The sequence below is a fragment of the Syngnathus scovelli genome, chromosome 9 (genome assembly GCF_024217435.2).
Source record: "Syngnathus scovelli strain Florida chromosome 9, RoL_Ssco_1.2, whole genome shotgun sequence".
In the NCBI taxonomy this organism is placed as follows: Eukaryota; Metazoa; Chordata; class Actinopteri; order Syngnathiformes; family Syngnathidae; genus Syngnathus; species Syngnathus scovelli.
The window spans coordinates 5,988,092-6,003,426 of NC_090855.1; the positions used below are offsets into that span (position 1 = coordinate 5,988,092).

General features: G+C 39.8%; 1 protein-coding gene across 8 annotated transcripts in view; it reads left to right on the plus strand.

Annotated features, from left to right (window-relative positions):
* Nucleotides 1–15,335, plus strand: part of cdkal1 (CDK5 regulatory subunit associated protein 1-like 1) — a 250,989-nt gene that overhangs the window by 123,681 nt on the left and 111,973 nt on the right. For 3 of the 8 annotated variants that reach the window (XM_049730251.2, XM_049730250.2, XM_049730253.2), the window contains one exon: nt 7,297–7,691. The exons of the other annotated variants lie outside the window; for them this stretch is intronic. In XM_049730251.2, coding sequence (XP_049586208.1) covers nt 7,297–7,455 — 159 coding nt within the window. In that variant the 3' untranslated portion in view covers nt 7,456–7,691. Of the gene's footprint in view, nt 1–7,296; nt 7,692–15,335 lie in introns of those variants that run through there. 8 annotated transcript variants of the gene reach the window in all.

Below are 15,335 nucleotides of genomic sequence, written 5' to 3' on the forward strand. Positions count from 1 at the left end.
TATCTATTTCACAGATTTCCAGCTATCACTGATGTGTCTAGAACGTAGTAACTCCAGCAATGAATGAGTGATCACTATAGTTGGAAACTTTACAACTCCAACTTGGAGAAATGCAATAGAGCAATAGAGCATCAGCTAGATTTCCTTCTTTTCAATCTTCTTTATATGACAATGTAACTTCCGGGTTGCCCTCGAATCATCAAGTAACAATGCAAACTAAAAAATGAGACCCAGCAGATAATAGCTTGTTTGTTTGATTGTGTTTTTTTTAAGCCGACGCTTTTCAAACAGTGTCTGTCAGAGCTTTCTCGGATGGAAACGTCAGTGCATAATCGACTTCTGTATAGCAGCCGTATGCATCAAACGTACATTGTTTCACACGATTACATTCATAGACATCCACTTTTACGCCTCAGACATCATAGCCAAGTATCGACCTGGCCGTATTTGCTCATCACATGCACATCTGTATCGAAGCTGGCTGGTGTGCAATCATTTCTCTAGGCGGCTTCAAAATGACAGACGTCTGACTTTGTTCTATTTTGTGCGGCTAGACATGAAAGACCTTGGAAGGTTGATCTGCCTTCCCAATCAGTTGGCGCTATCATCGAGCAAACTATCATGCAGTTATGAGGCATCACACCATCTCGTTCCCCCTTTATTCTTCTGTTTTTCCACAAGCCTGTAATTTTGAGACAGCAAGACGTGGATGAAAGTGTAATTATTCAGTCCTTTCTCACAAGCACACATACGGTACATTTGTGCCCCTCAGTGTGTGGTAGACTCAAGCAATAACTGATTGATATTAAATAGTCTTGAGATACAATAAGATTAGCTTAGTGGGACAGGGGGTCCCAGTTCTTTTTAAAACTGGTTATGTGGTTGCATGACTTAAGTCTCTTTGGTGGTAGGCATCGTTCTGATCATTTTCTTTCAATCACAACACCTACTGCAAGTTTAGAAAGCGTTTGGTATGCACAGAAAATTGTAAAGCTGGTTGGCAATAAAGTGCTCACTACTAACTTGATTCTGATCAACAATATTGCCTAAGAAGTAAATTTATTTCATTTTATACTAACTATATTTGATGTTTCTTCTCATTGGTGGTAGATTGCCAAGCAGACATCACATTTGCCCTCATTACTAACAATAGTTGACTCATTTTCAATGTCTTTCTTGCGTATCTTCCGCAAAGGTAGCTATGGGATGTGCATTAAGAGGTGTTTTTGCTCTTTCATTCCACTGAAAAACCAAGGTTGCAGAGTGACAACAACACCTGAAAATTTAGCTCTTTGTTCTCGGTCTGCCTCTCCTTGCCGTCTGTAAAACCTTCATTTACAGAAACAGCACTTTCCGGTGGAAAGGGGAAGGACAGTAATGAGTCTTTTAGTAGGACACAATAGCAGAAAAAGCACTCAACAGCGCGGTAAAGGGAAAAAATGAGAACGTATTTTCACCGGTCCTCATTCTCAGATGAAATTAAATGATAGGTGTGTGTGTGTGTGGGGGGGGGGGGACAAAAAGTGAAGCAAGAAAGAAAGCGACCAAGGTAGATGGATAGATCGGGAGACAGCAAAGGCAGCATGAGTGCCATCTCATAATAATCAGGTCTTTTCACAGCATACTTTCTCAAGGCGACTCAGAGAATGGATGAGAGGGGAGAAAACAGCTTCGGTCCTTCCGCAAGGCAGAAAATTGACTGTTTGTCTGAAAGACATAAAAAGATGCATCGAGAGGGAGATATATTAGGCTAGTAAAAACTTTTCTTGATAACCAATGACCACATATAGGCTAAATTGGACTGTTACATTTTCTTGGCCTTTCCTTTCATCAAAGACATACAAAATATTTCCTTGTTTGTTTTCATATTTGGTCAAATGGCAGAATTCTCAAATGTGGTGATCACTGTCAGAATGGTGTTCATTGAATATGTTTATTATTGTTGCTATACATTTTGTTGTGGAAAGCACTGTTGCTAATAATGAGCCTCTGATCTGAAAAACATACTCTACACATTCCATACAGATGTGTGCTGCATTCTATATGGATTTAAAAAAAAACATTGTCTCTAAACATCCATCCATTTTCTGAACCATTTTATCCTCACAATTTTCGCTGGTGTGCTGGATCCTCTCCCAGCAGTCTTCACACAATCCTTATGAAACTAAAACACTTACTAGACACACAAACACAATTTAAATTACCAGGTTTGCAATTGCAGAGCTGTATGTGTTTTGTATTTAACGCGTGTTGCTTGATGTCACGCATTGTCAAAAAACGATAAAAATCAAACAGCTCGCTAATCTATTTTTAAACATTTTATTTTCTTAGAAATGTCACGAGGTTGCAGTTGGCCTCTGTCTGACTGTTGTCTCTCAGCAAATAATTTGGTTTGGTCTTCAAAACACCAGGCATAGCTATTTCAAGCATTTCACATGGCATGTCAAATTTCATTAAACGGCCAGTGGTTCAGGGAACCAAAAAATGATTACACCATCAAAAATATTAGTCATGTCTGCCTTTCAGTACTTGAGCCACATATGCCAGCTGAAATTACACAGTTTCATTCCGTTTTATTTATTTCATATCAAGAGGCTTTGTGTGCCCCTTGCTCCGTGCTTGCCTTTGAACAAATCTGAGCAATATGTCTAAATAACACGGAGCACAGCATTCAGTTGCTGAGAAACAAAGTCATGAGGTACGTTAATCAGTGTTTTCTTTCCAGTTCTAATAAGTATCTGGATAGATAGATAGGTAGATGGATGGAAAGACGGATGGACAGACTATTGGCCATTGATGACCGGAGTTGTACCTGTCCTGTACAGCAGCCAAGATAAATGGCTCATTCGAAAATTATGTAACTACCTTTGAGGATAGTGTACCCAATTACTTCTCATCAAGTATACATCTTCCTACACTCTTTATGAAATGACTCCTGAAAGTACCACACTGTTAAAAACCTGACCCCACACTATTCCCATAGCCAGTAAATACTGGAGGCTTTGCATTGCATTGTCATAGCTGTCTAAATCTTGTGAGAGTTTGCCGAGATCCACTTACGAAATTTGATCCTCTGTCGCAGTCGCTAAAAAACACTTTCGCACCTAATCACCAGACACCTAGGATTAGTGGCAAATAGCTCTTACCCACAAGCTACTGGCAGTCAAATGCACTTGCTTGGAGAGGGCACCACAGCTGGAGTAACAGGAGAAAGACTAACTGACTGGTGGGCTTTAAGTATTTTTCAACAAGCCATATGCATGCTCGTCTCTCAACAGGATGTCTTGAAAGTAACCGTAACTCAGGTCAATGCTTTACCCCGGTGCCTGAAGCATTTGCTAAATTTCTTGTTCTACGGCTGTCATGTGCCCAACATGTGTTTGCATGGACGTCAGTGACACAAATGGGTTTCACTGTATTTCATTGAGGCGGCCATAAAACTTAACATGCAGTCCATCTGTATGCTCGCTTGTGGTCGTGCTAATTGTCAAAGGAGCCTTTTTTTTTTTCTAAAGTAGACCAATGTTGCTGCCCAAAAGCTTTTACTTTTTATTTTCAAATGATCATTTTTCCACAATATTATAGGTTGCACGTTATTTAACTTTTCCGGAAGGTACTGGTGTAGTGGTTAGCATGCTTGCCTTACAGTCTGCAGTTCCCGTTTCCAGGTTAATTTCAACTTTAACAATTCTAATTTTATGGCATTTGAGTGTACCAGGATATTTTTCCAGTAGACAAATATGTGCTTTGTTGGTAATGAAATCATAGGCTTGCTTTGTCAATAACCAAAGGCAATGTGACTAATCTGCATTTAAAGGAATGTGTTCCTCATTATTTATGAATTTGTAAGTTCTGCACCCCAGGCAAAAAGAACAGCTATGACTATTATTTTGTACCCCGTGTTCAACGAACTTGTTGACACTAATCACTTGCTGTTTAGGAGGGCTGAGCAGCCAGTCTGACTCAACATATGGACATGGAATCCAGTCTTCCAATACAAGTTAACATCTACTAAATTGGTCAAAACTAATGTTTGTCATCACTACATGCAAAACATTGAATGCTGTTGTTATAGTATTAAATGGCAACGGGACTTTTGATTTAAGAAAAAAAATAACCTTAGAAGCTCTTAAGAAATGTTATTTCTTCCTGTGGCCCTTTGTTCATCGATATATTGAACTACAGCTTGTCGTAATTCTCCCTGTGGTCACTCTTGGCCAACTAAAGCGCCTTTTCCAGTATCTTTTTACACACGCACACTCACACACACACACACACACACACACACACGCACGCACACACACACACAACTTCAGTTGTGTCTAGAGTGACACTGACAGCTGGTGAGGATCATGTGAGAAATGTGACCGCTGCGTATTGTTGTTTCTTCTTTCTCTCGTGAAGCTGGCGTCAAATTTCAGTAGAGAGAAACAAAAGTACCATTTCAGTCGTCCAGACTATTTTACCTATGTCAGTCCACAGGTTGATGATTTTCTGGATGATTATCTTTGCTCTGTTCCCCCCCGCTGTGTGCAGAGAGCGCAACACCATGCTGTAAAACCTGCACATGTTCACATGGTGGTGAAATGTCACACAATAGCTGATCTTTTCCTACGGCATTCTCTCGTTCCTCTCGGTTTTTCACTACATTTCTCTCCCCTCCCACTGTGCTGACATGCACCCACTGCCACTTAGATTTGCACTTATCCTCCCAACTAGTAATAGATTTTAGACTGTCTCTGTCCTGGCACCCCGCTGTTTAATGACACCTGCGGCGAGACAGCTAAATAGACAGATGGAGAAGAAGGTAGTAGTACACTTGGGCCTGACACCATTTGATGGATGATGTTCCATTTGGCTCTTGCTTTGTCTTGGCTATCTCTTTAAAAAAAAAAAAAAAAGAATTGACAGCAAGGCTTTAGTTTTTTGAAAACCCAAATGGTTTTGCACATATTAGCTCTGAGCTTTGTAAAACTTACCTGAGCTCCCCTTTTAGCATCAATGTATTGCTTAATAAGCAGCTAGTGTCTGTACTTGATCAGATGGGGAAAGCGTGGCAGCATCCTTCCCATCAAGAAAAACATCAAGTGTCGATTATTAACAGCTTTTGCATCACGGGCACCATATGGTTGGCAATGTGAAACACAACTGACTCAGTGAGCCACCAGGCTCCCTTCTTGCCATACAGAAAATAATGTCAAACTAATTATGTGCCTGTTGTTTGTTTCAAAGTGAGAATTAAAGTCAGAAGTCCTTTTCTTTTTTTAAAGAGCTGTGAAAGATGTTCAAAAAGTTGCTAATTTGGCAACATTGGACATGTGTTAAACTACAGAAACTGCTATTAATAATTTAATTTCCCCCAAGAGATGAATAAAGTGTCAATTGAAAAACATATTTTTAAAATCAAAATTATTTGGATAATAAAGATTGATTAATTGCCCAGCCTTACATACAAATGAGAGCTACAACCGTGCAAAAGCCTCAGATGGACAAATAAAACTAAACTGAGCAACTCACAGTTGCCAAAAACATTTGTTGTACACTGTTCATGACAATGAACTTGACTTGATTCCCATCAACTAGTCCAGCTTGAAGCATCTTATTGTATGTGAAGCAACTGCCACAATACAAAAGTATTAGTTTCACCATCAGGTGAGAACATGAACCAAACTTGTATGTGTCAGTTAGACCACTATTGTTCACCACCACTGGTAAGTGACTTACGGAGGCGTTGACTGTTCTTATATCCCTCCAGCATTAAGTGCTGCAACAGAGGAGAAAGTGAATGAGCGGCGGTAGTACAGTCGATAGTATAGATGACTGCAGCGTGTTTGACCAATGTGCAGCTGCTTCCACAAAGTCATGTGGATGCAACGTGTGGGCGTCCACCATAACACTCGTATGCATAATTCTGTTCTCAGAGGTCAAAAGTGCAGTTGGTTGGCCAAGAAATTCTGTATACTCACAACTTGGGAAAATTATACCTATAGCATTATGTGTACTTTTTCAAGACACGGCAGACAGTACAAGAAAATCATTATTTCTTTATGATGTGTGGACATGAAAGATTACTATTAACGATGATCAGAAAGCCAAAAGGCATCAAAGGGTTGATCATTATGAAAGAGTTGATGGTTGAGGCGAAAAGTGTGCAGGGGGCCGAATAGGTCGATCTACTTTTGGTAAATATAAAATGCCTTCGCTTATGCTGCTTTCCCTAGTGAACTTGATGAAAGGTTATTCAAGAAAGCCACAGATCAATTGCTCAATATCCCTCTGCATAATCCATCTTGGTGGTGATAAGGCATTTTATCAACAGTCGGGCAGGAGGAGATGTGCAGCAACCACCTCAAGGTCATCCCAATCCATTTCCACAGATTCTCTCCTCCAATGGTTTCAAAGCTTACATTGACACATCTCGTGTAGAATTCCCTATTTATTTATTGATCAATAGCCTAAGCCTGAGCTGTCTTGCCTTCCTAAAAAGAAAATAAATGGACTACTTCTCCATTTCAGCAACTAACATCAGAACATTCCCTGATTTTGATGCAAAGGCGCTGTATGCCTTTTGAATTTGGCATATTATTATAGGGCGCAATAACAGTGTCTGTGTGCGTGTGTGCGTGCAAGTTGCAACTTGTAGCAAAACAACTTAACATAAAAATCAATGTTATATTGCTTCACCGTCCCCACATTGATCTTTCACAAACCCCATCACGGCTCATTGTCAACATCAACTCATATTCAGCAGACGAGCGCCTCGGAATAATTTGATTACCACCCAAAACTGCATTTGCTGCTTCCCGATTTAATTACGCTCACTTATACTCTGCATTTATTCATAAAATAACAGCTGTTTTTTTACCATGAATGCATTCATCTACAAGGTATCAGATTTGCTTCATTATCATGTTAGTTATTCTCAAATTATACTGCATCGCTGAGAGACAACAGATGGAGGTAGACAGAAGGTGAAAATGCTTGTTAAAGAAAACACCCAAATAAAATTTTTAAACTTTTTTTGTTTGACTGTTTTAAAAAAAAAAAAAATGTTTTTTGTGTCCATTTATGTGCTGGTTAGAAGCAGTCTTTCACTTTCACTAGTTACAATATCTTCGTGTGCTGCATGTAGAGAGAGTTACTGTAGCAGGTCATCACACATACCCTCAATTCAACTTTATTCTAACTGCAAATTCATAGTGGATCCTCCACTTCTTTGTGGCGAAATTCACATTCTTTTGTTGCCAAAGAAGATGTTGAAAAGCACACGTTTCACTTTGTGTGTTTTCTTCACAGGAGCAGATGTCAAATGGTGTCCAAGGTCCCTCTTCTATGTCTTCCTCTGTTTTGTTGATTGGGTCTTACAGTGTGGACCGAGAGCTATTGAAGAGGCTGGGGGTCGGACTGGCGCTGGCAGCCGCCTTTCTGGCTTTTATAGTGGAGAGAATCTATTAACGTTGCAACCGTACGCTGGAAGAGAAGCCGTAACCAGAGAGAGGATGGCGACATTAACAGCACCTTTGAATGAAAGTCACATCATCAAACTATCCTACATGTTTCTTTCTGTGCTTTATGCACTCAAAAGTAGTGAATCTCGGTTGGATTTTTGCTTTTAATTTAGCCAATGTTTGCTTGTTTTTGGATGAAGGCAAATAAATCTTTTGTACGTCTTTGAGTACAAATTGTTCCCATCCTGAAGTGCTGTCCTTCAGTATTATAAGTGACTTGTGATGACCATGTCCTGCATTTGTATTTCTCTCTCAGGTTTCCATGATGAGCTCGATTTAAACATATACGTGTACTGTGTTCCATTTCCATAGTTACTTCGTTGCAAACTGTCATTTTCTCAGTAATCTTCAGATGTCATTTTATATAACTTTATTTTAGACCAGTGCGCGTAAAATACTGTTAGACATACAAAATCAATCAATAGCAAAAACAATAAACACAATCAAACATGCCGACACTCAGGCTGAGTTGAAAGCCAAACAGATAGACAGAGCGGGGTTTTGCTTAATGTTTAAGGGTCATTCCAAAGGAAAGGAACAACAATGGAAAGAGTCAATCTGTTTAGTCCATGGTATATCCTGTAATGTCTGGTCCACAGATCTGTGGCCATTTATTTTTTTAATAGATCAATTTTAATGAAGTAATACGTATACAGTACCTCAGTATTTTAGAAGCATACCAGCACCCAGTATGTTGGGTATATATGAGAAAGAGATGCGTGACTTTCCATTTTAGAATGTATGAGTACAAAGTTTTGTCCATATGCGCATGAAGCATGTTTATACCGCTGTTGCTGAAAAATCAACTATTGCACCCTGTAACTTTTCTAGGATTTACTACAAAATTCATGTGAACGTGTGTATCTCTGAGGGTTAGAGAGTCTAAACAGGGTCCTATAGAACCACAGATGAAGCGTCTCCCGAGTCTTTACTGGAGCCTTTTGCACACATACACACTCTCTGCCTGTCTAATCCCTTCCTGGTTGAAGGTGCAGCCATCCCCGCATGCTCTCTGAAATCTCACACTTAATAATGTATGCCCCCCATTTTCTATCGCATTGTGCCGGCACACGAGGCCTTGTCAGTGATTTTCTTTTGTCGGTTGTTCCCTCACTGTTGCATGTTTTTGTGTGTCCGTGTGTTTATGTGTCTCAGCACTTGCCAATGCTTAATTTAGCAGAAGGCCAGGAGGCTGTATAGATATTGTATGTGTGTGTTTCCAAACAGACAAGATCCTTCACCTCTTCATTCAGAAAGCCTGTTATTAGATATAGCAACAGTTTGCTGCCTTCACATGCTAGCTTTGTATTATCTCAGCAAATGATGCGTGTCATGTGTTCACCAAATACACACACATGTATGTGTTGTGGCTTTTCCACATCAACACGCAGCATACACAAAACACAACTTTTGTATCGTACGGGCAAACGATGCGTGCCGAGTCGCACACAAACCCGTGCGCTAAAGCTTTATATTAGCTGATCAAATGATGCGTGTCGTACACACAGACACACACAGCGTAGCTTTGTATTAGGCGATCAAATGATGCGTGTCGCTGTGAAGCTTGTTACATCCATCCAGCGGTGCCCTATATTATTCTCCAGCCAGCCATAGTGTATGACACTTCTTTTGATGCTTTGTAAGCACATTTCCGCCGTGTGTGTGTCAGTTACACTGCATTGTTCTCCAATGAAATATGGATGCTGGGACACCCTTTATGTTTGGCGCATCATCACTAAGCATGAAATATTGAGGCGGTACCCGTCGAGAGAAGATCGTTATTCACTTTGCATCTTTCCCTTCAGTTGTTTCTCACGAAAACGAGACTTTCTGACTTCTTTTCTCAGTCGCAGCTGTTGCCAATTTGTCATTGGAGCTGAGATGAACTTTGGACTCGAGACGATGCAACAAACGAGTGGGCTTCTGTCAATGCAACTCAGCAGTCTTTACAACATACACATTTTCACTGCACCTACAGTTCTTGGCGGGTATGCGTTTCATGGCAAAAGAAAAAAGTCTAATAAGTGACTGCATCTAAATACTGTTAACTTTACAAGAATAGTTTCATGGGGGAAAAAATTGTCATGAATGGAACCACGCCATCTCCATCTACCAAGTTGCTCATTAACCTCCATCTCCGACTGTGACCTTTTCATTTGTCTAAATAAGTCAGCAGCAGCGCCTGCATTTACCACTTTGATTATTGTATAGCGCCTGCTTGCCTGCATTTATAATTGGGAACATTTCATGACATTTACAACACATTTGCATGGGTCTGTGCGTGATCACTGTCATCTATTCCATTCTGTCATGAACGCCCTTAGTTTTTGACATAAGAGATCTTGGATGTTTTGTGCAAACCAAAAACAGAAATAGAAACTATATTTTATAGAAAAGATATCAGTCACTTACGAATCCTGTTAAAGTTTTTTACTTCTGAAGCAGTCAATCATTGTGACTGTCAAGAGGAAACATTGACATAATTACATCGTCAATGTTTTCCTGCAGCCCAATTTAGCTCCTCCAGTTGCCGTTGTTCTGGGCAACAATTCTCTGGAACTAATCCACTAGAAAGCAGTTTTTTTCTTCACTTGATGCATGTTTTATACTAACAGGAGGGATTTAATGGTGCACTTTCTCTTAGTACACAGTATGAGTAAGTCTTGAGAGGGAGAGATCTTCTTTGCCCTCAGACAGACCATGTGCGTTCATATATTGAGGACATTTACATATCTGCTGTTTTGATCTCAGAAAACTCGCCTAATTTTCCGTCTTTTTTTTTAGGTGTGGAGTAGTAAATAATGAATTATTTTACAAAGTAGATTTATGGTACTTTCTCTTGACAATTAATGACTGTTTAAGATTTGCCGCTTAGCACAATGTACATTATGACCCCTGTTTTCCGTGTCTATTATTTTTTTTTATTTCTGGGCTAATGTAGGGACAGCAGAAAGGCAGGGTTTGTCTTGCATTTCACTAATTTACAAATTAATTGTAAGCAGAAAAAAAGTAAATGATGTACCCTGCATTTTTGAATGTACCAAAAGTAGCAAAGCGGCACTCATAGTTGTCATGGCAAGTCATTATAGATGCCACTCAAGTTAACTGCTTCAGCTCATTAGTAAATGAGAAAGAAAATTGATCATGTGCAAGTGCAGCAATTTTTTTTTCCCAATTGCTAATTCAGTGAAGCAGTGTACAGTAATGCTAGCCAAGATGGTCGCCCAGGCAAAGTATATACCGTAATTTCTGGACCTTAAGCCGCACCCGAATATAAGCTGCACCAGCTAAAATTATGGGAAAATCTTATTTTGTTCCTATATAAGACACATTGGACTATAAGATGCAGGTGTATTAATGTTTAATTTCCATATATAAGAGAATATGCACAAATCATACAATATAAAAATTGAGCAAAATCCATGGATAAGTTGCACTGGACTACAAGCCACAGGGTTCAAAGCTTGTGCAAAAAGTAGCGGCTTATAGTCCAGAAAGTAGGGTTTGCCTCTTCTTCTTGCTCTTCGTTACACCGCATCTCCATCAAGTAGAGCTCAGTGATGCCCCGCATATTGTGTTACGACGTGGTACTACAATGAAGGCTCGCGACTCAAAATGCTAAATTGACTGTATACTGTATTAAAAGAGCTTCGAAATGAGCGCCACAGCTGGGACTCGAAAGATGAAACACATTACAGGCCTTCACTTGACACACTCGAGTCTTAATGTTTGGAAAAAAAATGTGCAAAGGGAGATTGCCGCTTGCGAGAAGGGTCTCTTCACGTAAAGACTGTACTGCTCACTTTCTGTTATACACCACGTTCCGCTTATTTTTGTTGAGTGGCTTTATCCATTATCAGACAGGATAGAAAGTGTCTCATATGATGTCTAGAGCAACAGCAGTTCGACCTCTGAAACTCTGAGCAACTTTAGAGGCCTGAGATAATTCTAGTCCATGTAATATACAATGTACTCAAGCATGATGTGAAAGTTTCAAGCCAAATAGCTCAACACAGCTGCAAGTAGACTTTAAACCGTGTGCTTCTACAATTTGAAAAAGAAAAGTCTCTAAATGTAAGTCGCACTATGAAGCGTGATTAGAAGTTAAAAAAAAAAATTTTTTCACTGAAGCGTTGCATTCAAAGTCTTGAATAGCACGTTCATTCCCAACAACTGTGGGCATCAGTGAAATTGCCAGAAGCAAGCTGGCTCACGTGAGTGTGACCAATTAATTTTTGCAATTTTGGGGACCAACATGCTTTGTTGCATTCTGTCGTCACCTCCCTCCTCCTAAACACCCAAATCCACACACGCAAACCCCCTCCCCCCTTCCCTCATCTCCCTTTGCCTTTGCTTTTCTATAGGCTCTTCACTGCACACCAATGCCTTCTGGAACAGAGGGGAAAATTACTTGGCAGGCATATCCATTCCTAATGTGTGTGTGAGAGTGTGTATGTGCACAAGTCCACGAGTCCTTAAGTTCAACCCAGTGTGGGTTTGATGGACCTTTATGCCTGCATTCAGTGATTGCTGGGTTTTATCTACACACAGACACACACAGTGTTGACGCTGCAACACAAACTGGCCATTAACAGTGCACAAGGGAGAGATTGGCTTTCTTTGTTTAAGTGTTGCGGTGGCTTGCCAATTGTGTTTTGTTGTGTATGTGTGTTTGATGGTCTCCTTTGACTTTGAGTGTTTTGAGGCACTTGTTTTCACGATTGGGCTACGAGAACAGAGTCACTACTGTAGCGCAGCGCTGTTTTGTTTCATAAGAGAAACAGCAGAAGGCTGTTTTAACTTTGAGGATAGTTCAAGCTGCTTTCTGACTCATCGCTAAGAAATAGTTCAATTCATTGACTCCAGATCTTCTGTGATGGTAATGTGGACAAGCATATTAGTAGTGTATTTGATTAACAGATTATTGAAAAGCAAAGAAAGTAGGACTGGACCTGCAGCTGTTGTTTTCCTCCTGTTAATATTTGATTAGAGGTCTTCTGTTGGCGGCCCTGAAACTTTTAATGATGTAGTTGTCATAATAACTTCATCGCATGAGAATCCTGAGGGCTCCCTGGTTGCTATGGTGATGTGCTCCCGTGGAATCGTCCACACATAAAACAATGCTATTTTACATAACTATGTGGTTGATGTTTAAGCCCATCATGCGGAACTTAAGTCTAGCACTCCTGGCAGTAATTATAAAAGTGTAATTCCAATGGTGTTGACAATATTGTGAAGACAATATACGATCGGATAGGACGACGCCCATAGGTGATCTCTAGGGCTTTTGTCAGCATCGTGTTGACAAATGTTATTTTGTGGCCATGCCATTGTTTTTCTTACGCAAATTTAATTCAAGCAATTCTTGAACATGACCTCATTTGCTATTTAAAGTACCGCTCACTCACCATGTTACCTGATAATCAATTGTGATCTGCTGATGTTGGATATGACCTTGTCGAATAACCTTTCAAGTGAAAAACAATCAATGGAAAGTCGTGTTTGAACTGAGGAAGGCGGCCGTCTGCGGATGTGTGATGATTTAGAGAGACACTTGCATTCAACTCCACCCAATAAAAGGCCTTCTTTGGTGGAACAAAAACAGTGATCGATAAATACATGACAAATTTGTTACTTGTAAAATGGGAAAAAAACGTCTTTGACTCACTTCAGAGCAATTTATAAGATATCAGGATTTTATATTTGGATTTGTGATTGAGTAAACATTTATCACGACTAATCCAAGAAGTCGGAACGAGCGCCGAGAGCGCCCTCTTGCGGTTTAGTGTGAAAATATGTGAAATGATATAATAATGTGTTAATAATTTCACACAAGTCGCCCTGAGTATAAGTCGCACCCCCTGCCAAACTTTAAAAAAAAAAAATAACTGTGACTTATAGTCCAGAAAATACGGTATATCACTTTGGTCAGGGGCTCATTTCACGGTTATAAATCCCACTTTGTTTCCAAAGCAGATTGGTTTGTGTCACATCCACTGTCCAAATACAACCGGACGTAACTGTACTTGTGCTTGAGGAATATTTTAAAGAAGTAATTGGAAACAGATTGAAGCTTCTCTTTGTAGTTGGCCTCCTGCTTTGAAGGCTGTTCTAACGGGAGTGTGTTTTACAGGCTTCCTTGCCAACATGTTACAAAACAACAATCACATGCACGGTTGAGAAGTCATTCACAGGTCAACCTTGCAACCAGAGGTCTCTCGCTTCAGATAATACAAAAGACCACAAATAATAATGACATTTTAAAAAAGTTCTGTCTTGAGAGTTTCCCCCTTGTCATCTTTTTTAAGGTCTCTCTTTACCACATTCTGTCTGCTCATTTGATCATTACGTTCTCTTTTTATTCTCCACTCTACAACCCCCGGCTAGCCTCCATTCTTTCCTTTGACAGCTTCCGTTAATTCCACGGCCCCTCACCTCACCACTTTGAGACAAACCGATATGAGAACATGGAGGTGTTAGAGGAGGACAAAGTGTGAGGTGTGAACAAAAAAGGACGAAAGATAAGACAAAATGGAAAAACAAGGGGGAAAAAAAGCAATCCTAAGTAGATGGTAAAGATAAGAAAAATGAAGTGGAAGAATTGAGATGCTGCACTCAGCCTCCCCACAATCCTTTGCCTCTTACAGGAGAGGCAATTACAATTTCACAGATTGAAATTAAAATCCCCCGTGGTATGTGTGTGCGCATGTTTGTGCATGTGTGTAGTGTGTGAGATAGAGTGGGCTGTCAAAGTGATTTCAAGCTGTTTATAGCCTAGGCTCACAAAATAGATCCTCATATGCAAAAAGGGGGAAAAAACTAAATCCTTCACAACTGCCTCCTTTTTTTTCTTAAAGAAAACTAATTCCTTAAATATTAATTGCTTGGCTGGGTCTTGACAATCGTCTTATTTGTTTGTGATGAGCCTGCAAAAAAGTGCTTCTAATCTCTCTCTCATACACTGTCATCGTTAATTTCTCTTTTTGCCTCTCACTTTGCCTTCCATACATCTCCTTTAAGGGAATACTTTGATTTTGTTTCTGCATAAAGATCTTTGAACCAGTGGCACAGTGGCACGTGATATCAAAACTGTGATATAATTATTGTATTATTCGCGCTCATGGACAGACTCAGTTCTTCGCTCAGATTCCATGAGGGATTCCCATGCCTTATAATCTTTCAGTATTTGTATCAGTCATCAACGTTTACAGGCTATCAACCTTCATTCATTGAAAGGCAACAAATAAATGTTTACCCACGATTGAAAGTCCAAACTGGGAGCTGCAATGTGGCAATTCTGCTCGCAAAATAGTAACAGTTAAAATGCACAAAAAGAGACTGCAGGTTTTGCCCTTTAATAGATTTTGACTTCATCGAGTGGTGATCAAATTTATGCATGTGTGCCCAGCAATAAAGAGAAAAGTTCACTAATTTTTCTCAACCTCCAATTTATTCACTTCCATCATCAATGAGTGCTGCCAGCTTCACGTTTTCAAGTCATTTCCTCTCACTTGTTGACCTCTTAAGCAGAGTGGCTTGTACATGGAGTATGACGGATATGCCCACTCCAAATGTTGATTTAAAGTGTGATTGCTGTGCTTGTGTTGAATCAAGCTTTTCTGTATGTGAAACCCAGCTGAGCAGTTCTATCCCGCTGGAAATAACTAAATTATAATAACCCATTTCACCCAGCATGCATAATTCTTATTGGGTCTTTTTTATGACTATGAAATCAGGTTCTTTGGTAAGTTTATACTTAATGCTGCAAGAAAAAAAAAAAAACGTAGTAGGATGTGTAAGTTTGTAAATGTCTATGCGTGTGTATGT